The sequence below is a fragment of the Oryzias latipes genome, chromosome 5, assembly GCF_002234675.1.
Source record: "Oryzias latipes chromosome 5, ASM223467v1".
Taxonomy (NCBI): Eukaryota; Metazoa; Chordata; class Actinopteri; order Beloniformes; family Adrianichthyidae; genus Oryzias; species Oryzias latipes.
In genome coordinates, this window is record NC_019863.2 from 26171219 (window position 1) to 26194277 (window position 23059).

Below are 23059 nucleotides of genomic sequence, written 5' to 3' on the forward strand. Positions count from 1 at the left end.
CTCCTGCAAACTGCAGGCTTTATTCTTACAATCTCTCGCAGAAGAGAATAACATACTAGGCCGGCACAATATATCGCAAATGTGTCGTTATTGCGATAACAAGCTGGGCAATATGCAAATTGCAAAAGTCAGCATAAATTGCAATAAATAACTACCTTCAATGTGTAAAAACAATCTTATGGCAGCTTGAAGTATCTAACGAATCAAATAAATCCCTTTTATGCATTTGACCAATCAGATGGAGGCCTTATGTTAGATGTCTCCTATGTAGACGAGGGTCATTTGGAATATAATTTAACTTATGTTGACTCTAATTTAAATTAAACTGATGCAGTGAAATGGAAATGATGTATTTAGTTGTTTTGCTATTTGTTCATGTAGCGCAAGTTCTAGTATATCGTCATCGCAAATCGTGAGCTTCTTCCTCATAACGCGCAGACCTGTAACATACCATAACCTCACACCTCATAACGCGCAGACCTGTAACATACCATAACCTCACAGGGGCTGTACAACGGACATAATACACAGTCAATTACTGATGTCAAAACAAAAGAAAAACCAATTTAAAAAGAGCCAAAAATAAATTAAAACTATAACAAAGCAGAGATTTGTTGACAGATTTTGGCTGTTTTGGGGATTTGCATGGTCTTTCATGAGCTATGATATATTTTGAATTGATATATAAAACATAGGAGGATTTACTGCCTCTCCATTTACTACAATGAATGTGATATTTGCTGAGTAATAAAATAATAATAATATTTGAGAAGGAATTATCTAAATTATCCATAAATGTTATTACGTCTGAAGCACAAAAAGAGGGATGCACGCTGTGCTTTCATGACTGTAGAAGTCACAAACTAAGACGCTGGGTTTGCAGTGGTTCAGGTCTGTTTCAGAGTCCACCTCTCTCTAATGTCTGGCCAATTCATAAAATTGACCTTTTTCTCTCATTTTTACGAGTACTCAAGTCAAATAACTTTATTTATAAAGCACTTTTCATATAAAAGTGTAACACAAAGTGCTTTACATTAAAACAAAACAAAATAAATACTATAAAAAAGCATGAAAATACTACAGTTTTACCTACATTTGAACTGAAAAAAATTCAAAAACAGTTGAACTTCCCTCATTTAGCACACAGGTCTTTAGCCAATACAATACCTTTTTATTGGGAGGTTAGTTTACCCTTTGAAACCCACATAATCTGGATCAATGCTGTGATTAAGCAAGAATAAAGTTAGGCTTTTACTGTAATTTTCAACAAAAAGTTGGTTATAACTGATGAAGCAAAATATTTAATTTCCATGTTTTTATTGTCTTTAAATTTTTTTTTTTTTTTATAAACAGTTTATGAAACAGTTATTTTTTTAGAGAACTTAGTTCCTGGAATATTTTTTAAAGAATTTTTGATAGTATTGAGTCAATCTAGATAAAGTTTAACTGAATCTGAGACTTTCTCACAAGCCCCCTGCTCTGCTCCAAAATGCGGAGGGGAAGGGGGGCGGGGTTGCTACGAGCCCACAACGTAAAGGTGAATTTCTAATAAATTACTGCCACTACAGAAAATAACCATGTTTTTTTTATTTGGCTAACAACAGCATAATCATAATCAAAAGACCACTGCGAATGCTTTTAAAATCCTTGGAGTGGGTCTTTAAGAGGAGGAAAAACTCCTGTAAGGTTTTTTAGTTTGGGAACAACATTTGACCCCGGAGACTGTCCCTTTATCTCCATTGTTTCCATTGTTTTAGGATTGTCATCCTTTCCCAGGTTGTTGACAGGACCTTAAGGATCCAAATTTCAAAGTGCAATATTTTTTAAATGACTTACTGGAGATTCCTTTGGTCTGTGTTTTGATCTTCTGCTCCTTGCTCGTCTTAATTCCTAAGGAAACTGTCGGCTTCAGGTCTCATCTGCAAAAAAAAAAAAAGTTAAAGTTTCTCTTTCGGATTAATTTCATTTACTTCATTCTATTATTTGACAGTTAAGGCGAGTTTCATACTTAAAGGTCTATCGTGAGGCTTTTTAAAGCCCGGATGGCTGAAGGTGAGTCTGAGTTGCTTTGTGTGATACTGAAAGTTTAAGATTGTGTTTGGATTCTCGGTGGATCTGTGATGGACTAACATCTCCAGGGTAAAGCCCATGAGAAGTGGTTTGATGGTTTCCATGGTATCCCTGCACACACAAAAAAACGTTTTCTTTTTGGAAATGATGCTGCAGCTCTATGTTTTTTGGCTCTATGTTGCTGTCATCGGTGCTCGAGATGTTGCATCTGTTCATCTAATACAGTTATTGAGACAGTTTGACCTGCTGGAGACTTCCAGCCGCTGAGCATAGATCGAAGACAGAGATGCAGATCCTCCAGTATTGATCCTGTATTTGTAATTTCCCATGTTAAGCACGAGCGCGACCTCTGCACCGTTTTATCACTCACAGATCGAGTTACGACCCTCCGAAGGATCCGGACTCTGCCTCCGTCTCCCTTTAAATTCACTTTTCTGAGGTAGGCTGATGTAATTAAAGAAACGCAGCATTAAACATTCATAATGCAATTTTTAAAGTGGAAAGAAGTCTGTGCAGGAGGTGATACATGTGTCTGTCGTTGGCCTGCTGGGGTCATCCCATATTCTTCTTAGAATTCAGTCTGTTGACATCCTTTGTGATTGCTCTCAGTGTCTGAAAACCTGGTTTTATCGACTTAACTTTGGGATGTTTACCGAAAATAGACAGCTTTTTTTTTTTTTTTTTTTTTTTTATTGTGGCCTGAAATCATTTTGTCCCTTTTGTAAGTAGGAGAATCCTGTAAGGAGAAAAAAGGAGCCTCAGGAGAGCAATCTGTCATGTAATTAAGCAGAGATGCAGCATGGGAAAGTGTGCGAGGAAGAGTGTGTGTGGCCTTCCTTCATCTCTGTGTGACTTTGAAGATCTTATCATCGGGGGATGCTGAGTGGGAAGCAAGAAGACGAACCCAGATCAGATTCGCTCGGGAGTCTTTTCTAAAGCGTCCTCGTTTGACTCAAACTGATGTGTTGTTGACCTGACAAGTGGGGGCGGACATTTCACACAAACGCATTTTTCCTCTTCTAATTCTGTTACCAAACGACCCGGCTTGGAACATTAATCTGGAACTGAGCCGCGTCACAGTCCATTAGCTTTACTCCGATGCGGATTGCCGCCTTTGCAGACGAGAACGGTAAACACGAGTCAGATTATGACCACGACAAGGGGAGAAATTTCCATTGGCATAGTTCTGGAAAAGTCTCAGTCAAACCTGCGGTTCTGCAGGAGGAGGTTCTGCACACTTCCTCTCAATCCAGACTGGCTGGAGGCTCCATTAGTGGCTGTTAACTCACTGATGTCTCTGTTCAGAATCTCTGGATTCCATCTTCCTGAGGCATCTGGCAGCTGTCAGAGTCCACTCAGTAAACGTGAAGGCAGGTAAACGCCAAGAAAAACAACGCATCATATGAAGAAAGCAACAGCCACCAGAAAAAAACATCATCAAAACCTCCTTTAAGAAGAGCTGTGGACCAAGATGAGACTAGTTCAAAAATATAATTTAAGCATAGTGTTTCTGTGATCAGATAAAATCATAAAACAAATTGAAATGTCTTAATAAAACAATTTTATTGAAGTTCCACTCTGATCATGTTTAGATCTATTGTAAAAGTGTTCCCAGTGGTAATTTAGTTATAATAATGCCAGTTTTAGCCTAAATCAAAAGACCTGTGTGGTTGGTTTTTTTTTTTTTTTTGGACATAATTTCTGTAGAGCGGCAGAAATTCATTAGAAACTGGTTGTGAGTCTGAGTTGTGGGCGGGACTGTTGATGTGGATTAAGCCTGCCCTCTTTTCTAAACTCCATTTTTTTCATCTTCTCCTGAATCACTACGATGTGAATAAAGAAAATCTCAGAAAGGAAATTGTGAACTTAATTTTTCTCAATATATGTCCTCCATCGTTAGAAAAATGCCACAGAAATTTGTTAAAAACAGCAAAACCATCATTTTCATTGGAGTGGGTCTTTAAGAAAACATGTGTGACTGAAACGGATTAACCAATCAGATGTTTATCATCACCTTCATATTTATATCACTACTTGGAGCACTTTATAGGGCGTTTACGCCTCCTTTTTTTTTTTTTTTTTAGGCGTCCGAATCTACAATTCGAAAATTCAGCGCCTTTGAAATTTCCCAGAAGTCTCTGCAAAACAATAGCGTGCGTCAACATTCACTAGGCTGTTGAACATAGACCCCAATGCATTGAGTTTAAAGGATTTGTCATTTAAAAATAATGCAAGTACAATGCAAGTGATAATCTTTTTATAAATCCTCAAAGTTTTACATCATCAGAACTCAGTGGGTTTTACAAATAGTCTTCAAATGGTCATATTTAAGAGATGCGTGAAATCATTTTTGCCATTTGAAAAACATTGCAGTAAAATCCAGGGTACTGGAAAGTCCCGCACTATGTACAGAGTTTGGACCTTTTTTTACAATGAAAGTGTAGGAAAAAAACCACCTGTTTTGAGGGGACGATGGGGGTGGACCCCACATCTGCTCTCTGTTTAACTTCAGGCAGCCTGATGGAGGTGAGCCATGGAGGATTCTGGGAAGATGATGATGAGGAAAAGGAGGAGTGAAAGATGTAACGATCAATCTCAACCCGCACCTGGTTTTATGGCAGGCTGCTGTTGTTTGCACACACGCTGTGTGTCCACACATGCGAGTGCGATGGATGGAAAACAAGTTATCCCGTTTTGAAATTTGACGCACACTTTCAATCTTCGTTTCTATGTCAGCATGTCTGTGGAGCACCACCTCCACCGGCCGCAGAGAGCTGACCTTTACTGCTCGGAAAGAGCCTGGCAGCATTTTCTTCTGACGCCGTTCTTCATTCTCCACAGGCCTTTCGTCCCCTGATGTGAGGGACAATATTTACAGCTGGGAAGAGGCTCCCCTTACTGCAAAGCAGCATGCAGGGAACTGGACCTGCAGGACAGATGAGGAAGGCTGTGTGAGAAGCTGCAAAAACCTAGTAAACTCAAGTCTTGTGCAATGTCCACTTCAGTCAGCCCCATTACAGAGCATTCAGCCGTCACTCTTTCCTTCCCCGACCCCTTTTCATATTTACACACAGAACTAATGTGGGACAAACCCTGCGATTCTTTCATTTTTATCTGAGGCTTTACCCACTGCTGTTCTCGGATAGCTTTGCCGCTGTAACGCCACAGCCGTCGTCAGGGCTAATCGGAGTCATCAAAGTGAGACTGAAAGGGGCCTTTTTCTATCTCCAACTATTCCACTCGTCTTCTTGCCTCACATGGGTCCCCGGGGTCCATCCCGGCTTAGAATAAACATCAGCAACCAGTTTTGTCTCTATGGTAACAGCAGTGCATGCTGAACAGAGGAGCAGACGTGCGCTGAGGAGAAAAGGGTCTCTGCTGGGGTGTTGGGGTACTGCAAAATGTGATTTGATGCGGTGAAAGGAGGGACCAGCATCTCCTTTTTGGGATCATTAGGGTACGGGGGGAAGAATTAAGCAGGGTCAGGACAGTGAAAGCCACCCAGCCACTCTATCAGTTGGCCTCCGTCTCTCATTAACACCTCAATTACCCGGCCAGACGGCTACAATTAAGTCGGTCTTCGCCTCCATCCCGCTTTTCGGTGGCAGCCTGAGGAAGTGTTGGATTGATCCGGCAAATCCGCTCAATCCGCTCAAGCATGCAGAGTACTTGTTTTTCTTTTTTACTGGTTCAGATGTCTAAATATTATTCAGTTCCACCCTTGAGCCGGATTTCTCAGCAGGGATTTTATCGGCCATGTTTTTGCTCCCCACCTCTGATCTGATTGCTTCCTCCACCGGACTTTTCTCTATTTTTCTTTCTCAGTTCTTCTGTGTAATTTGAGGATGGAGCTCTCAGTTGTGGTTATCTGGCTCTGGGGGTTGGATTTAAGGCAAACACAATCTCTTGTTTGGGCACAGTGACCCTTGACCTGATTTAGAAGTCAACAGGCCGACGTCGTACTTTGAGGAGAGCCGTGCTGGTTGGACAGAGCTGTGGCGTAATGTCATCAACTCGGCTGTCTCCCGCTAGAACTTGGCTCACCAGCCGCCGCTGAAGGTTATCCAGCTCAAGGTTGTTCTGGGGGGTGGGGGGTGTCTGCACTGACACTTGAAGTAACCAAAGGACCCCCCCACAGACACACACATGCTTGTTTCATGGCGTTAATGAATGCTCATCCCTGACCATCCAGCCCGTTTGTGTTTGGTTTCCTGCTTTGAGCTCGACCTAGAACGCACAGAGTCACCATCTGTTCTTATTTGAAACTGGAGCCTTCGCTGTGCAGTCGGGTTATTCCACACCGCTTCCTGCCCGTACCTTTTGCTAACAGGAGGATGAGGTACTGTTTTACCAAGCTGGGAGGGAGGAGGTCCCTCTTTTGTGCTGCAGTTTTTGTCCAACAGTTTCGAGACTGAAAAAAAACAACCCTCAAACCCGTCCGGATCTCCGTCTGTGTGCACGTTCGGGCGCTGCAGTGCAGAACCTGGAAGCTGCTTCTCCATCCCAGACCTCTGGCTCTTGTGTTATTGTGTGCGTGTCACAGCTGTGACCCCATTTGCCGTTCGAGTTGTACATCAGAGCATCATGAAGGGTTCCTGCAAACACAGATGGAGGGGAAAATGGACTACATGTTTAACCATTCTCTGACAGCGTAGATGGAATACATTTGAATCATTTTAAAGAACAATAAAGGGGGAACAATTCCTCTGACTTTATTTTTGCAATTTCTGTTTTGCACATAGTAGTTGGTGTCAGTCATTAGATCTCAGAAGTGTGTTAGTTTGGCGTGATTTTAAAAAAATCAAAGTCTTTTTCTGGTCATTAAATACTATCAAATATTTCTAGCCTCAAATATTTACCAGAAAACACCTTAATGGCTGAAGGGAGTTATTCCCACCAAATAACGTTCATTTATTTAATTAAATGGCAGTGACAGGTGTAAGATTGGTCTTTAGAGAATGCAGTGCCCCTCACATTTACAGTTTTGTTTTTAATGTTTTCCTTTGCTCACGGCAGACGGGAAGATGGATGAGCTGCAGGACGTCCAGCTGACGGAGATCAAGCCGCTGCTGACCAACAAGGTGAGCTGTGATGAGAACAATTCTCTGCTATGGTTGTCGTGAACGAGCATCCACTGCATCCAATGTGCAAATGTACCTTAACGCAGCAGGAATGCACTCTCTGCAGTTTCATTCATCAAAGTGAATTATTCATACACGCAGAACTTTTGAGAGGAGCAAAAAGGAGAAAAGGTTGGAGTCAGTTGATGCAACATGCAATTGAGGCAAAATGAAGCAAGAAAAGAGGAGGAGATCATGTGAAAGAGTCTGAGGAGACAATCCACCGAGAACAAAGAGATCAAAAGAGGAGCTGAGGGGAAGTCAGCTTTTTAAATTGCTCAAAGATTCCAGCAAGTGACCCGGCTGGAGTAGAAGGAAGCAGAATTCAGGATTGGGCTTCATGTTGAATCTCGATCACCCAAACAGACGAGGAAAATTACTTTTATCGTCCCTTCGGAAAACTGTGAGCTTCGTGGAGACAAACATGGCGAACCTGCTGTGTGTGGAGGGGGTCGCACCTCCTTAGTGGGGTCTGACAGAAACCACCTCAACAGTCTCCTCTGTCAGATTTCACTGTGGAGGTGAAAATGCTCCTCAGAATCATCCAGAGAAAGGACACTGACCTCTCACTCCACCTAGTGGCCAGTTCTTTAAAGACTTGATTGGTTTTCTTTTCTTTTCTTTTCCTTTTATGGATGTAATTACCGTCATTCACTGCTGTCTGCATCCCGATGTTGTGACGATCAGGACTTTCAATGTTTCCCTCAGAAATCGTATTAAGGACTGTCATTCCCCTCTGGCATCAGTTCATTACTGAAAATAAAACAAAACGTTTCCTGAAATGCACCGCGTCTTTATTCTGTTGGGGGGGTATTCTTCAAATTTCCTTCATCAGTTTTGGGTCCATAAGTGCTTAATAGAGCTGGAAATGTCTACGCTGTCTGAATTCTGAATGAAATGCCGTGAAGTGCAGCTCTTCTGTCTCTTTTGTTCTTCAGTGTTGCGAGTTTAAAACTGCTTGTCAGAACTGGTCAACATTCAAAGCCACAATTAACCACTGGTGGTTTACACAGACAAACCACATCGGTGTGGGTTTTTATTCATGGTGAACCTGCAGATTAGATCCTCATTTGTAAATGTCATCAAAATGCTGACTGTTTTGATTTTCCAGCTTGTTTTTAAAGTAATATGACCCTAAAATCTGCGTGTTATCTTATTTTTTTATTTATTTAGGTTTTCCATTAGTTTTTCAGAATGTAAAGACTCGTCTTCCTGGAGTCCACTTTTAAAAATGCATAAATAAACACAAGATTTTTGAGGAAAGATGATGAATAAGACGTAGCCCATTCATTATCTTTATAGTTATTCAGAATTGCAAAGATTCTACCCATCAGAGCACACCATCAGGACCGACTGGGATTTTTAAAAAATTTAGCGTTCAAACTAAACTAAAAGGAACATCTTGAAAAGCTTTTTCAAATGACTAAGTGGAACTGATGTTTCAGAATTGCACCAGAACAGGGAGTTTTCCTCTATCTAGGAGGCGGATGGAGAAAAGGGAACAATGAGTCATTTGCTGTTTTTCCGCTGATGTTTCATACTTTGTTCCACACAGATGTTGGCATCTGCAGGACTAACATGGCTTCATTTTGTCATCATGTCACTCAGAAGCAACAAAAAAACAGGCTGTTTTATTGTGTAACAATCTTTTTCTGCAAAATAACACAACTGTTCTCTATTTAAGACAATCTAAGACAAGCTCAAAATATCACGATAACTAAAATAGAACGTTCAACCAAAGCTTTGTAAAAGAAAAATGTAAAAACAAATCTGTTAATGAGCACATTTAATATTTTAAGTGGGGAAAAAATCAACTTCATTATAACTGAAAACATAAATTCTATGTAAAACATTTGAACTGCTCTCTTTTCTTTTTTGTTGCAGAATGCTCGCAACTTTCAAGATTTCGACTGTCAGGTGAGTGTGACAAAATCCAAATTATACTTTATTTTTATTACAAGTTTTACGACAAAGATCTTTGTCGTATTTGTGTACCTCATTGTTAACATATATCAAAAGGAAACAAGGAGAAACATATCTGCAAGTTTAAACAATTTGATTATCCTGCTGCTAAATGTAATGGAAATAGTCTTATCAACTGGTCTTTAGGATTAATCTGCTTTAAAACCCTCATTGCACGTCATTCCTGTCTGAATCCCTCCTGGATCATTTGATGCTCTGTATTAATCGTGGATGTTGACACTGCAGTTTGATGGAATTAGTGAGGAGCTCACGGCAGCATTTTTCATTGCAATAGACTGATCTCCATGTGATCGGGTTTAGTGGTTGTCTTTTTAGAAAAAAGGTTTGCATGGCGAGTAGACAATAATCCACGTGTTCTGAAACGGCTGTTTTTGATGATGACTGCATCCCTCCTTCACCCTCCGCAGCCACGCCTCCCTCCACCATCCCACCGATGCTAAATATAGCTGCTGCAGGCAGAGGAAGCAGACACCATACTCGCCTCTCTGCGTGCATTCCTGTTCTCACAACCATCAACACAAAATGTGCTTATTTTCTGTAGAAGGTTGTGAAAAGATTTTGTCTGAAAATGCATTTTATTTTTCCTTCTTGTGGATCAAATACAATGACAAAAGAGCCGGATTAGCTTGTGATTCATTGGCAGTGAGGAGCATTTTATTTTTCTTCTATAAACTCTAAGAGTCTCATCACAAGTCACTAACATTTACTGAGATTAACCCTTAAATAATTATTTCTTAAACTCTTTGGGGGGATATGTCAATATATCTTAAAGACTGTAAAAGGAAAAATTCAGCCACAAATGTTAACATGATAAAATAAAATGCTCCGTTCCATTTGGGTGAAATATACTGATTTGAAAAACAATCGTCTGCTTGATCTCTTAACTCTTTTGCGGATTTCCTGCTGGTTGAATTTAGTGTCCATTTAGAGAAGGCACAAAATGTAAAATGAGCCACAAATGGAGCGGCCTGTGTGCAAAGCATCACACCTTATGTGCATAATGTCAGTGAGGCCTGTAGAGCTGCACCATCGCTCTGAGATGTGACTTTCAAGCAGCTGGAGGACAGTCCAGATGCTCTTCATGTGGTGTTAGCGCTCCCACTACAGGCCAGTCTCTGTACTGCAATCAGGCAGGCTGTGAAGGTGGTGTGGGTGGGTGATGTTTAGGGAGTGTACTGCAGTTATGTCTTTAGTCGGCTCAAAGCTCTTGAATCTGGTGAGTGTACTTTAGATACTAACTGCTGCAAGACAGTTTGCTGTGCATCTCCAAAGTATTTCTATCAAGTTAAGCAAGTGCGTTGCTGTTATGTCATTGTACTACTACTGTTCAGGTGTTATTTTTCTGTTTTTAAATCTCATTTGATGTGACAAAACAGCAGAGGGCGCCATAAGACCACTTTGGGGATTTTATAATTTTCCTATTTTTAATTTTTTAAGTTGACCAAAAAAAAAAAAAAATTTAAATTGACAAACAGCCTTTAGGCATTAGCATCACTGTTATAAAAATAATGCAATTAATATCAAAGACAGATGACCTAAGTGTCCGTTTGGTCGAGCATGAAGTGTAAATGCTGCTCAAATGAAGGCCTACGTTCTGAAAAATTCTTTCCTTAATCAGCTCATGTTATTCTATGATTTAGTTTAGTCATGTATGACAGAAGTTCTTCTCCCTCATAGCATGATGGCATGTTCCCTGTGTGCTTTGCTCCTCTAAATTCTGAGTTGAATTCTACATGCAGAAATAATCGTGGCGCTCTGGGGCTTTGTCGGGGTGAGTCTGGCCTCTGGAGCACTCTGGCCTCTGCTATGACTTTGTATTTTCTCTGCGTGTTCTTGCTGATCCGTGTCACTGGCACCATCTGTAGGTGAGGACGGGGAAGAATGTGGGAAAAACTGCAGTTTCCAACCAAACATGCCCCCGCCCTGTCCTCGTTCAACCAATCAGGCACACTGAGCAGCCTTTTCAGGAATGACACCCCGGTCTGCCAGCACCAAAGAGGAGCCTGAACAAGGAGCGATCAAGAAAAAGATTACGACGCAGGAGAAAGCTTGGAGAACATAAATCCTCATGTTGGGAAAGAACATAATCATCTTTTGTTCATTTCTCCGTTAAAAACGTGGGGTTTTTAGACGAACTTCCTAAAGGCCTGTACACATTCTTTAGAAAGGGGAATCTGCAGGCAGCTCATGCGAGCAGCCATTTGCTCTTTGCAGAAATCAGTCCAGGGAGAGCTGGAGAAGTCGTCTCCCCACCTCTCGTCCTCATCGAAAACAGAGCGTGACGTCAGCAGCCCGCTTTCCTGGACTGCCTCTGCATCCATGCACCCCATCACCCCTCTTCCATACATCCATCCCCCTCCCAATCCTCCTCAGAGCTCCACCCACTCCTTCCATCCACCTGACCCTCTGCAGTCCAATGAAACGCGCCAAAGGGTGGATGCACGAACGCGCTGTGACTACTAAGCACAAACTGCAGTCTCACTCTCCTCCTCTGTCGCTGCTCCGGTTCTCTCTCCCACCTCTTGTTTCTGTCTCTCTGTTGCTCCTTCTGCGTCTTATCCGCCCCTCCACCCACCTCCTGCTTCATTCAACTTACTCCTCCTCGCTCCCTCTGCTCCTTTTCTCTTGCACTGCTTCCCCTCCTCCTCTCTTGTGACCGCTGCTGTTCTCACCGCCTCACCCTGCATCCCTCTTTTCCATCTTCTTGCCCTCCTCCTCCTCCTCCTCTTCCTCCACCTCTTTTTGGAGGTCTTTAAAGCTGCCCGGCACACACTTAACGTGACACACTCCCCTGCTCTGTGTGGGTAAAACATGTCAACTGTTTTGGACCTGGACCAGATTGCATGCGCTGGAAATGGAGTGGTGAGTGACAAATGTGTCAAACTGACTTGACACACTTGGCTGGATTCTTGCAGGGAGGAGGTTCTGCTTCACAACGCGATGGTATTGTGGTCTGGGTGGAAGCAGCTGGCTGTGGGACAGGAATAACTGATGGGATCTCGACTGTCTTGCTAGTAGAAGCTTCTCCTCTATGGTTGTCTGCTGGGATGGGGTGAACATTTGTTTGGTGTGTCCTCGTTCACCTACAGGTCACCGAATGCCAGCCTGGTAAACTTGCCAAGGGTGTGGTGGTGAATTTTCAAAGCTATGAGGATAGATGCATCCGTGATCTGCTCAGGTGGCTGGGATAATCGCGTGTTTCAGTGTGTGTGTGTGCAGTTGTGTTCATCAGTGACATTCATGCACGCGGTTCTCTCATTTTGTCTCTAAAGAAAAGGAGGAGCTCACTTCCCCCGATGCACGCTGTGGCGGCACAAAAGGAAAAGCTTCCCTGCAGAAGCCTTAACTTTGGTCATGCATGTGTGCTGCAGAAGGCGGTTCCGTGTTTTTGCCCCCTTCCATGATCACACAGGAAACTCTGCATGCGTGTGTCTGCATGTGTCTTTATATGGATGCACTTGGGAGTCATTAACTGCCCAGTAACTGATGCTGGCGGGGCAAAAAAAAGGGGACACAGGTATTAAAAACCACAGCATTGCAGGAAAGAGAGGATGACATTGCTCTTCCTCCTTTTATCACTCCCCCAATAGTTTGCACTTGTCCTGTTGCATCAAAAGGAGCGCTCTCTCTGAAAGCACAACGCTAGACGGAATATTCCCCCCAGTGCACCAACACCAGTCATCCTCCAGCCTAATCAACAAGCACTTACCCCTGTTAATGTGTTGGTGGAGAAAGGAACGGCTGCCGGTCTGCTGCCCTCCTCTTCTCCCTCAAGCCGTCCAGTCCTGCTGCCCCACCCCATGTCTGCTTTCTGTGCACACAAAAGCACCTAAACATGTGTGTTTCGGCACATGACCAAGCACACGCTTGGAGCCATGTAAAGTGTCTTTTTTTCCCTCCCCCACACTTCTTCACTTCTTCATCCTAATCTGTCTTTATTTAGCCAGAGAAATGCCAGGATTTACAGTGATGTGTACCTTCTGTTTGAAGGCGCTTTCTCCTGTTAGTCATAGGAGCCTCCTCCCGTTTTGTGTCTGTCACTGCTTTCACGCTCCATTTCCTGCCCTGCAGCTCCACCCTTCCCTTTTTTCTTTCTTTCCAGCCCAGCTTTAATCTGTGTCCCACCTTGAACGTGCCCGCCGTCTCTCCTGTTTCCGGCCTGCTCGCATGCAGCAGCTCTATGCTAGAATGAAGTTTTCCTTTGGACTGCCCTTGACCCCTGTCCTCCCTTTAGCAGTTGAATCGTTTTTGGCCTCACGTGAGCGCCAGGTTCAGAATAAGCAGTTATTCCTGGTCTCTGTAAACAGCAGATGCACATGACACATTTGTGGCGAGTGTCCCTCATTTCTTCTGAAGAGCTGAACGCTGCTGGCTGTCCGTTGGGAAATGAAGGTTCCTTCTGTCAGCTGGTTCACAGCTCCTCATCTTCTATGGACTGCTCGCTATATTATTGATAACCAGCAAACTGGCAGGCGCCACCCACAGCTCTGTGCTCATACATGCATGTCTTTACATAATGCAAAGCGCTGTTTGCAGCTCCAAATCATCAGGATTCATATCTTAAAATGAGGATTCTCATGGTTGGTCTGTGAATATTTCCTGATCCACTCCATCTTATTTGTAGTGTTTTATTTCTATCCCTGACTGTCAGATCTGATTGTTGTTTATCACTGAGCTTCTTCAGTGTCTTTTACATTATGGTAAATGGCGTATACTTATATAGCGCTTTTCTAACTACAAGACCCAGCGCTTTACAGTCACAGACCCATTCACACGGCTCTGCTGCCGAACACAGGCAAGGTGGGGTTCAGTGTCTTGCCCAAGGATGCATCGACTCATGGGCGTGCAAGGCGGGAATCGAACTTGCAATATTACGATCATGGGTCGACCGCCCTTCCGCTGCACCACGGCCGCCCAACATTAAATGACATAAAAGCTTAACTCAAGAAAGTCTGAATATTTTGCATCGACTTTCCAGTGGATTATGAACTGATAACTGTGAAAGGATGAAGAATGGAGTGCTGCTGTAAGCTACTTTCATTTTTTTTTTTTGCGGGCTGTCAGCACAAAGGGCAGAAGTAAACGATGCTGCAGTTTCTGCAGACTCATGCCTGCTAATGCAGCATCAGAGCGTGGATACAAAAAGCCCTTTTTTTGCGGCAATCTGTCTCAGTTCTTCAAACACATTATAGCATCCATTCGTTTCTTACAACTATTTTCAACACCAGTTGGAATTATTTCATCAAAAATTAACAAATCCAGTTCATGTCCTCGATATTTCTAGAAGCATTCACTCATGGCAGCATCTTAGATTCCACTGTTTTCTCTGATTTGTTGATGTCAGTTAAAGTTTATGAATTATTAATATTATTTACACGAAATATAGCTCTGTCTCAAAAAAAATGTTTTCTTGATTTCATTGACATTAAAAAAAACATAAACGGATTTTATTTAAATAGATTATAACAGATTTGAATTCTTTGGGTAGAAAATACAAAAGTTTTCCTAAGAATTTGTTCCAGTTTCTTTTTTTTTTTTTGGACATTAAATATTATTTCAAATGCTGAAGAGTTCGGTACGATAAGATGATGTGTGGACCAAAGAAATAACAGATTTATTTTCAATAAAGACATTTGATCAAATCTATGTATTTTAAATTAGCTAGAGAGGGTATTTTCCATTAACAAAAAAAACATTCTAGTTAAATGCCTCAAACTAGGTTGTGCAGCTTTGCAGCGGTGATAAAGTCGGTCATATTTTCTAGTTTTCGTTTAAAGATATTTGAATCACTGTCATTCCCTAAATGGAATTGTAGTGCTGATTTCTGTGACTTCCCCCACAGAACAACCCCATATACTAGTTGAGTTTGTGGTTTTTCTTTTAAACTGACGCTTGTTTGATGCTGAATTTGGTTTCCTGTTTACACTTATTTTTGTTTTGTTTGGTGTGACGTGCAGAGAGGAAGTAACGAGGGATTTTAGATGATTATATAAAGTTTACTCCTGGCTCTGATCTGTAACTTTATTTATTTATTTATATATTAAAAACTTGCCCTGTTCAGCAGCTGAGCAAACATATCAGAGCTAAAAGCCTGGACAAATTTTACTGTTACAATAATGGATTATAAATCTTCGGACACACGAGGTGTATATTTGAATAAATCCCTTTCGTGTTTGAGGCTAAACTTTGTTTTATATTAATTATATTTGTATACATTTTGGTTGCTAGACCGGACGGAAAAAAAGATAAAAGAAGAGAGAGGGATGTTAGAGACGGGGGCTAAGGGTACAAAAGAAGGGGGGTGGTAAAAAAGGGGGGGGTTGATGAAGTTGGAGGATAATTAAAGAAGTTGGGGGGGGTTATTAAAACCACAAAGCAACAAAATGCTGGAGGTTTATGAGTACATGTTAGTCCAAAGGGTGGGGCCTTTGCACAGACACACTCGATTGTTGTTAGACATACCTGTACAAACAAGTTAACACATACACAATACAACTTACACGCACATACTTATGGATACAACCAAACATGTGTCAAGCGTTGTAGCAGGCTGCTTAATGCAAATGTTTTCTAAAAGCAAGGGGGAGAAGGGTCTCTGCCCCCTAACCTGTTTGTTTTTGTCCTTCGTGGGTGCAGGAGCACGACATTGAGACGCCTCACGGTGTTCTTCATGTGACGATGAGAGGTGTTCCCAAAGGCAACAGACCCGTCATCCTAACCTATCACGACATTGGCCTCAATCGTGAGTCAGCTCAAAATGCTCATCGCTGTGCCAAGTGCTTCCCGTCTGCGCCAAACAGGCCTGCTTTGGTGCTCAGCAGGTTCAACCTCCTCAGCCTTTCACACTTTGTCCATCCTGCTGTCCTGTCTTCAGATAAATCCTGCTTCAACACTCTCTTCAACTACGAGGACATGCAGGAGATCACGCAGCACTTTGCAGTGGTTCACGTAGACGCGCCCGGCCAGCAGGAGGGCGCACCCCCCTTCCCCACCGGGTTCGTGTCTCTGTGTTTTTGCATAACTAATGGGGGTGTAATGATTCGCTTCATATCCTAATTAATGGTTGCCGACAAGATTCATACTCGGTGTTGGTTCATTTTGATTGATCCGGTTCACTGACCTAAAATGGATCCATGAAATCTTTTGCCAAAAATTCAACCAGCGTGACTCAGAGATAAATATCTGGGTACTGAACAGAGCAGGTGAAGTTTTCCAGATTTCTTGTATTTCATGCAAGATAATCAAGTGTAGATTACATATTTTTACACGCAAACAAGTAAACAATTATTAATGTCAAATCCATTTGCATTTTAGTTTCACAAAGTTCAGCCCACTGTTGTTTTTTCACATCAAAATAATACAAAACTCAACATTATTAGTACATTCTACCACACTGTCACATGTAGAGTTTTCACGTTATAGTAAACTAAAACTACCGTGCCTCAAATAATCCATTTATTTAGGTCAATTTCATTAAAAACTTGGATCTGGTTGGATGATTCTAGATATATAAATTAATTGATGAAGCTGATTAATCGTTATATCCCTACTCAAGAGTTTTTATTTATAAAAATTAAATGTTTCTGTATTGGAGCTTTCTTATCCATGTTAAACGGCTCATGTGTCTTCATGTTATCCAGTTATCGTTACCCGACCATGGACGAGCTCTCCGAAATGCTGCCCTCCGTAATGACGAGGCTGAAGTGAGTGGGCTCCTGCTGGGACGATAATCGATGTAAAGCCGTGCGTCTCTTTTTCCACGCTAACCGCCGGTTCTTCCACAGGATCAACAGCGTGATCGGTATCGGCGTGGGGGCGGGATCGTACATCCTCACGCGCTTCGCTGTGAGTCCTCCGCAGCACTGCAGTGACAGCACTCTCACCACATTATGTATTGGTTTGTTTGTTTTCACTGAAGCTGTTCTGTCTCCCCCACAATAACTGATGGCTTTTAGATTGTAATGCTTGTTATTCTAAATGGTGAAACCTTCCAAACAGCCTACTCAGGGCATCTGGTTCCTCTGCAGTCTGCTGCTATGCAGCCTGTTTACCTGCTAATGAATCACCTCCCTAATGTCCCTCCTGTACACAAACTCTGGCCCTTTTTCTGTATTCAGTTAAGCGTAGCTGCAAAAAATTACAATCCAGTAGAAAGACACAAGTGTCAGGAGAGCGAGAAATCATTCAAGGATTTATAACAGAGCGGAGTTTAATAAAGGCAGGCGTAGAAATGAAAAACGGCATTTGTGGGCTCTTGTGTTCTGCATTGAAGCTGAAAGCAGCCTTTGCTGCTGCAGCATCAACAAACTAATCCTCATCTTATGACTGAATCATCTGTTTAGCTTTTGGTAATTCTAAAGCTGGACATAAAATGCAAGACTCCAAGTTCAGTCTCCCACATCGTTATTCAAGTAACAGATATATTTGATATATATGATATATGATATGTTTTCTGTCTGGTTTTCTCCTACACAATTACTAATTCTTATTCAAACATCCAGCAAAATTGATCTTAAATGTAATGAGTGCTTGTGGTAAGTCGTGATCCACCAAACCAGAACTGATGAGAGTTTTAAAAAACGGTATTGCACTTGAAAAGTATAGACTTTGCTGTTGGTGTCATTTAACTTCTTACCCTTCGCAGTTGAACAACCCCGCCCTGGTGGAAGGACTGGTTCTGATCGACGTTGACCCGTGTGCTGAAGGCTGGATTGACTGGGCTGCTTCAAAGGTCAGAATTTAAGCTTTGGCATAGAGGTGTCTCTACTACACTAGAAAAGGTTAATTCTATGCTGCAAATATAAAAAATACCCATCTCTAAACAATAAAATGACTAATTTAAAACTGCACATGATGTAATCATTGATGTTTCACTGTGGTCTCCTTGTTTTTAATTTATGTTTTTCTCCTGGGGGTTCCAAATCTGCTACTGGACCAAGTTTTTTCCAAATTTAATCTATGTTACTTTTTCTGTCTCCATCTATGAAAATGATCTTTCTTTACAGAAAAGCGACCTAATGCAAATGTTTTTCCAAAAAAAGTATTTTGACATCCATCCATGCAGTTCATGTAGAAACGTCTAGGATGAATGAGCTCAAACAGCCGGCTTCTCTGCCCTCATTGTGCTTTCCTCGAGGCCACTATAGTGAAACAGCAGCAGTGTTCGTGCTGATGGACCAGAACCTTCAAGGACAGATGAGAGACGAGCTGTTCTGACCGCAGAAACTCAGAAAATGTAACAGCCAGTTGTTTTCCAGCTGCTACATTTGAATACAAAACACGTAAAAACAGGGATTTGGAACCAAAAGGTTAAAATTTTCTTCAGGGAAGAAGTAGGTAGGAGGCGAGTTTAAATCGGTTTAAACTTTTAGTGCTGGCTAAAAAGATTACAAAAGTAAATAATATTAATATTTGTGGGTTTTTGTATGCTTCAATGGGAATTGTGCTATATTAAAAAAGTCGAGCCACTCATGATCACTGGATAATAACAAAATGATTAAAGTTTTTTTTTTTTATTTAGTTTCAGCTCAGTAGCAGGTCTGCTAATCTAATGCGTCAGCTAATTTAATTTTCCCTTCTTGTTCTAGAGTGAGTTAGTCAGATTGAGCTGCACCGCCTCATCGGTCTTTGTTTGGGTCGTTTTTAAAGAGTTTCTTACAGTTGTTGTCTTTGTAGTCTGTGTATTAATGTCTGTCAACTAAGTGAACCCCATATAGCCCACAAACGAATATGATGACCATAACTTTGCTTTCTGCAGTTGTCTGGATGGACCAGTAACCTGGTGGATATCGTCATGGCTCACCACTTCAGCACTGTGAGTCCTCATCCAGCAGAATAGAGCAGGCTGTCATCAGACAGAAATTGGAGCTTTGAGAGCTCTTCTTAATTTCCCTTGACACTTTGTCCTCATTTTAATTTCGTTACAGACATTCTCTAATTATTTCTTGATTGTTTTTTTTAGACAGACTGGTGGGTTTATAACATTTTGACACAGATTTTGTGGATAGGACTAGAACCATTCAAACTTTAACAGATCATTAAAACATTAGATCAAAACTGAAAAAGTAACTTCACTTCCATATTTTAGAAAAAGTGCCATCTGTATACTTTAACTTTTGGGACATGAAATTTGAACATTTATTTCGGATCAACTGAAGTCCTCCGTTTTCTCCAGGATGAGCTGACGGAGAACCAGGAACTGATTCAGACCTATCGCCTTCACATCGCCCAAGACATCAACCAGGACAACCTGGCTCTCTTCTGTGGCTCCTACCAATAGTAAGATGCATTTTATTGACACCACCCAAACAGTTTAGGGACTTGCTGTAAACAGAACCCAAAGTTCACAAACAGTTGAGTTTTTTTTTTAATGATACTTTAACTCACCTTCTGTCCCTAACATCCTAAACTGTCACCAGCCGCCAAGATCTGGGCATTGAGAGACCCGTCGTCGGTTTGAATGAGGACACAGTCAACACATTAACGTAGGTGTTAAAGGGGAAACCTGCTCCTGCATGTGGAGGTCTGTGTGGAAATTAAAATGTCCTCATTTGCTCCAGGTGCCCTGCCCTGCTGGTTGTAGGTGACACATCACCTGCTGTGGAGGCTGTGGTGAGTTAGTGGATTATTACTTTTTTATTGCCGCCCACTTCTATATTTTAAATTTCCCTCCTTTTTTAATTTATTAGGTGGAGTGCAATTCCAGGTTGAATCCCACCAAGACTACACTGCTGAAGGCGAGGTTTTTTTTTGTGGTTTAAAACAAAAAAAAAATCTTACTTTGACTATTGAAAATCCTGTTTTTATTGATTCTTATAATATTCCCTCAGATGGCTGATTGTGGAGGCCTGCCTCAAGTTGTGCAGGTTTGTATTTAAATTTTTACAAACATCAAGACTCTTTTTTTGGTCCAAAATTTATTTTAACGGTAATGTTTTATCTGTTTGCAGCCTGGGAAGCTTGCTGAGGCATTCAAATACTTTGTTCAGGGCATGGGCTACAGTAAGTAAACAACTCACCCTTTTGGTCTTTGAGGCTAAACCTGAAACCGGTTCATACTAGTAAACGGCAGCCAGTATCAGTGTGTTTTTCTCTTGGAGGTGACGTTTTTGTGGTCCAGGACTGAATTTCCTGTTGACGTGAGTGCAATGAGAAAAGGCTCTTGAACGAGGACGGCTTTGGCTGCTGGACACCCCTCCGCCGAGGGTCTGGCCTGTGGCCAGCGACGCGTGAAATCAGGCGTTTTCTGTTTTGTGTCAGCCTGGTGGCAGAGAGGCAGTCTGTGAGACGCAAACAACGCTAACACCGTTCCTCTCTTTGCAGTGTGCGGTACTCGCAACCCTCAGTAGGTGAGGTGTAAGTGCCTGTAGCATGAGAAAAAAATGGATTTGATGTGCTGAAGAGCGTTCTGCTTCCTGTTCAGTTTTGAGTGGGCGTCAAAAATTACCCTCTTTTGTGTCCATGGTGTGCGTTCTCTTTTCTGCACAGAACTGTTTAATGACGCAACGTCGTTCTGCAAAGATCCAACGGTGCCCAGTTAAACAGGCCTCCAGCTTTTACAGTCAGCTTGAGAAAAACAAGCACATTCCAGCTCCTCTGACTATGATCCATGGAGGAACGTGGATTTGCTTGCCTGAGTCACACAGCTGACATCTGCTGTTGTTGGATTTCGTTTCTCTTTTATTCTTTGTTGTTCCCAAAGCCCACACTGAGGGAAGGACCCTCGGGTGGAGCAAAGTGTTGCTTTAAAGGCCAGTCTGGCCCCCGTCGAGCAAATGCCACTGCAGGATTAGAGCAGATTAAAAGAGAGTGCTTTCATGCAGAGGAAGTGTGGAAATAAAAACTTAACACCTCAGCATGTTTCTTAAAGCTGATTTCCATTAGCACCTTATTGCAGAGTGAAATCCAGTGGCTGATCGCCATGATAGTTTTACACATATGCTGTGATATTTTCTAACTTCTTTTATTGGCGGGGAGCGTGTTTGTCCTCAGCTTCACAACCAAGCTTTGCCAAAACCTCCCTTCTATATGTGTGGTAAAGCAACACACCTTTTTCAACCTATCTGCCTTTCTCCTGTCTTTCCATCTTGAATCAATGCCTGCAGTCCCGTACGTTCATCTCAGTCACCTGAGCAACGAATCAGGTACCAGATTTTGAAGCGGCCGCCAAACCTGGGAGGCTTTGAGCTTAAAAGACAAAAAAACAACTTTGTGATGCTCCACAGTGGATGAATGTCGATGCATGCAGAATTCTCTAGAAAGCGCTGTTCCCAACAGCAGCTGGTGGTGGAGGGTGCAGTAAGTGTGGAGCACTCTGAGAGCCCTTTTGCATACATTCATCTCTCTGTAGGAGGTTAGTCTCCCTTTTAGCATGCTGCTTATGTCAGTGTCCTATTTTGCTGCATGACCTGCTGCTGTTGCAAATGTTGTGTTCCTCAGTTGGATCCTTGTATTTATATTTATTTCTGGAGGAGGCACACATTTCTCAAACTTTTATTGAGAAGTGTTTGCATGGTAAGCACTTGTTTTTTTGTTTTGTTTTGTTTGTGGATTTAGTTTTTGTCTGTATTTCCCACGCTGAGTCTGAGCCCCGTGTGAGTGGAATAGTAATGCTAGCTTTTGTTGTTGTTGTTTTCCTCAGTGCCGTCAGCAGGAATGACCCGCCTGGCTCGCTCGCGCACAACCTCCTCTTCCAGCATCACCTCCATGGACACCAGCCGCAGTCGTAACAACCTCAACAGCTTGCTGGAGAGCAACTCCGCCGGGGCCCTGGACCGCCAGTCTGGGACTCAGACCATGGAGGTCTCGTGTTAAACCCCCCACCCCGCCCCTGCACTCCCTCATAGTAACATATATGCCCCCTCTTCTCTCTAATCTTGTTCCGATGCAACTTAACGCCAGGGCATCTATGTGACAGAAGGATCTAATATATTAACAGATGCATATAATATTAAATGTACTGTCAGACATAACTATATTCTAATGTGTTGTGTATTCAAATGGGAAACACCATTTAACTGAGACATCTAACCTCTTATTTATTTATTTTTTCCACTTTTGTCTTTGTCGTAGCCCTCCTAACACCGTTGAAATGATGTGTTTTAAGAACTTTTTTTACTCTTGACATGTGTGTTTCACTGACCGCCATTCATCCCATCATTTTATGTTAAAACCCCAGTCTTTTTCTGGTAGTCCTGGTGTGCAAAGAGGGATCTTTGACCCTACTGTGGCTTCAGGAGTGGACCTGCAGCACCTCTGCACTGCCTTGGTTCTAACGAAACAAGACATTTCACAAAGTAGCACTGCAAACTGTAGCACTGATCCTGTCTGACCACGTCGAAAACTTTTGTAGAGCTACTTTTAAACATTCATTTTTTTGGTCTTCTTTTACAATTTGGTTTTAAAATCTTTCTCGTTGTCCTTCTGCACCGCGCTGATGTTTGTGTTTGGCTGAAACTGTACGTGAGAAGAAGAAAAGCCCCCTTCAAGTGGTGCTTCTCACTGTGCTGATTCCGTGTATTTATATTCTGAATAAAGCTGCAAATAAAGTACGCGCCTGCTTCATGTGTCAGTACTTTTTCTAGAGGTTTCCAGAGCTGAGTATGTGTAAACATCTTTGTGGTGTTTCTATAAATAAAACTAAGAGAGAACGCACACCGTAGATCTGTTAAGGCTGCCGCTGCTGCTTCTAGTTGGTGGAAAAGTGAGGAGACTGTGGTTGAAGTTGTTTCCAACCACACTTGCTCTTATTTCCGAAGCTGAGTGATAACTGCTGTTGTCGCAGATGAGCTGGCTATATTTAGCCCTCCATCAAAAGACAAAGATCAGCTGTATTGTAACTAAAAAAGGAAACTTGAAAAGGAACGAACTGGAACAAGAATAAAGTG

At 42.1% G+C, this 23059-nt stretch overlaps 1 protein-coding gene across 4 annotated transcripts in view; it reads left to right on the forward strand.

The window, feature by feature from the left end:
• Positions 1-22736, forward strand: part of ndrg3 (NDRG family member 3) — a 31640-nt gene extending 8904 nt beyond the window's left edge. Inside the window, exons 2-17 of one of the 4 annotated variants that reach the window (XM_011475392.3) lie at positions 7087-7151; positions 9075-9107; positions 15810-15915; positions 16048-16168; positions 16814-16876; positions 16958-17018; positions 17818-17904; positions 18931-18987; positions 19348-19451; positions 19592-19657; positions 19733-19784; positions 19862-19909; positions 20003-20038; positions 20123-20174; positions 21278-21316; positions 21814-22736. In XM_011475392.3, the coding sequence (XP_011473694.1) occupies positions 7095-7151; positions 9075-9107; positions 15810-15915; positions 16048-16168; positions 16814-16876; positions 16958-17018; positions 17818-17904; positions 18931-18987; positions 19348-19451; positions 19592-19657; positions 19733-19784; positions 19862-19909; positions 20003-20038; positions 20123-20174; positions 21278-21316; positions 21814-21986 (1155 nt within the window). In that variant the 5' untranslated portion in view covers positions 7087-7094 and the 3' untranslated portion in view covers positions 21987-22736. Of the gene's footprint in view, positions 1-7086; positions 7152-9074; positions 9108-11636; positions 12036-15809; positions 15916-16047; positions 16169-16813; positions 16877-16957; positions 17019-17817; positions 17905-18930; positions 18988-19347; positions 19452-19591; positions 19658-19732; positions 19785-19861; positions 19910-20002; positions 20039-20122; positions 20175-20495; positions 20522-21277; positions 21317-21813 lie in introns of those variants that run through there. The other 3 variants (XM_011475395.3, XM_020703455.2, XM_011475396.3) reach the window with 3 other exon arrangements.
• The last annotated feature ends 323 nt before the right edge of the window (positions 22737-23059 follow it).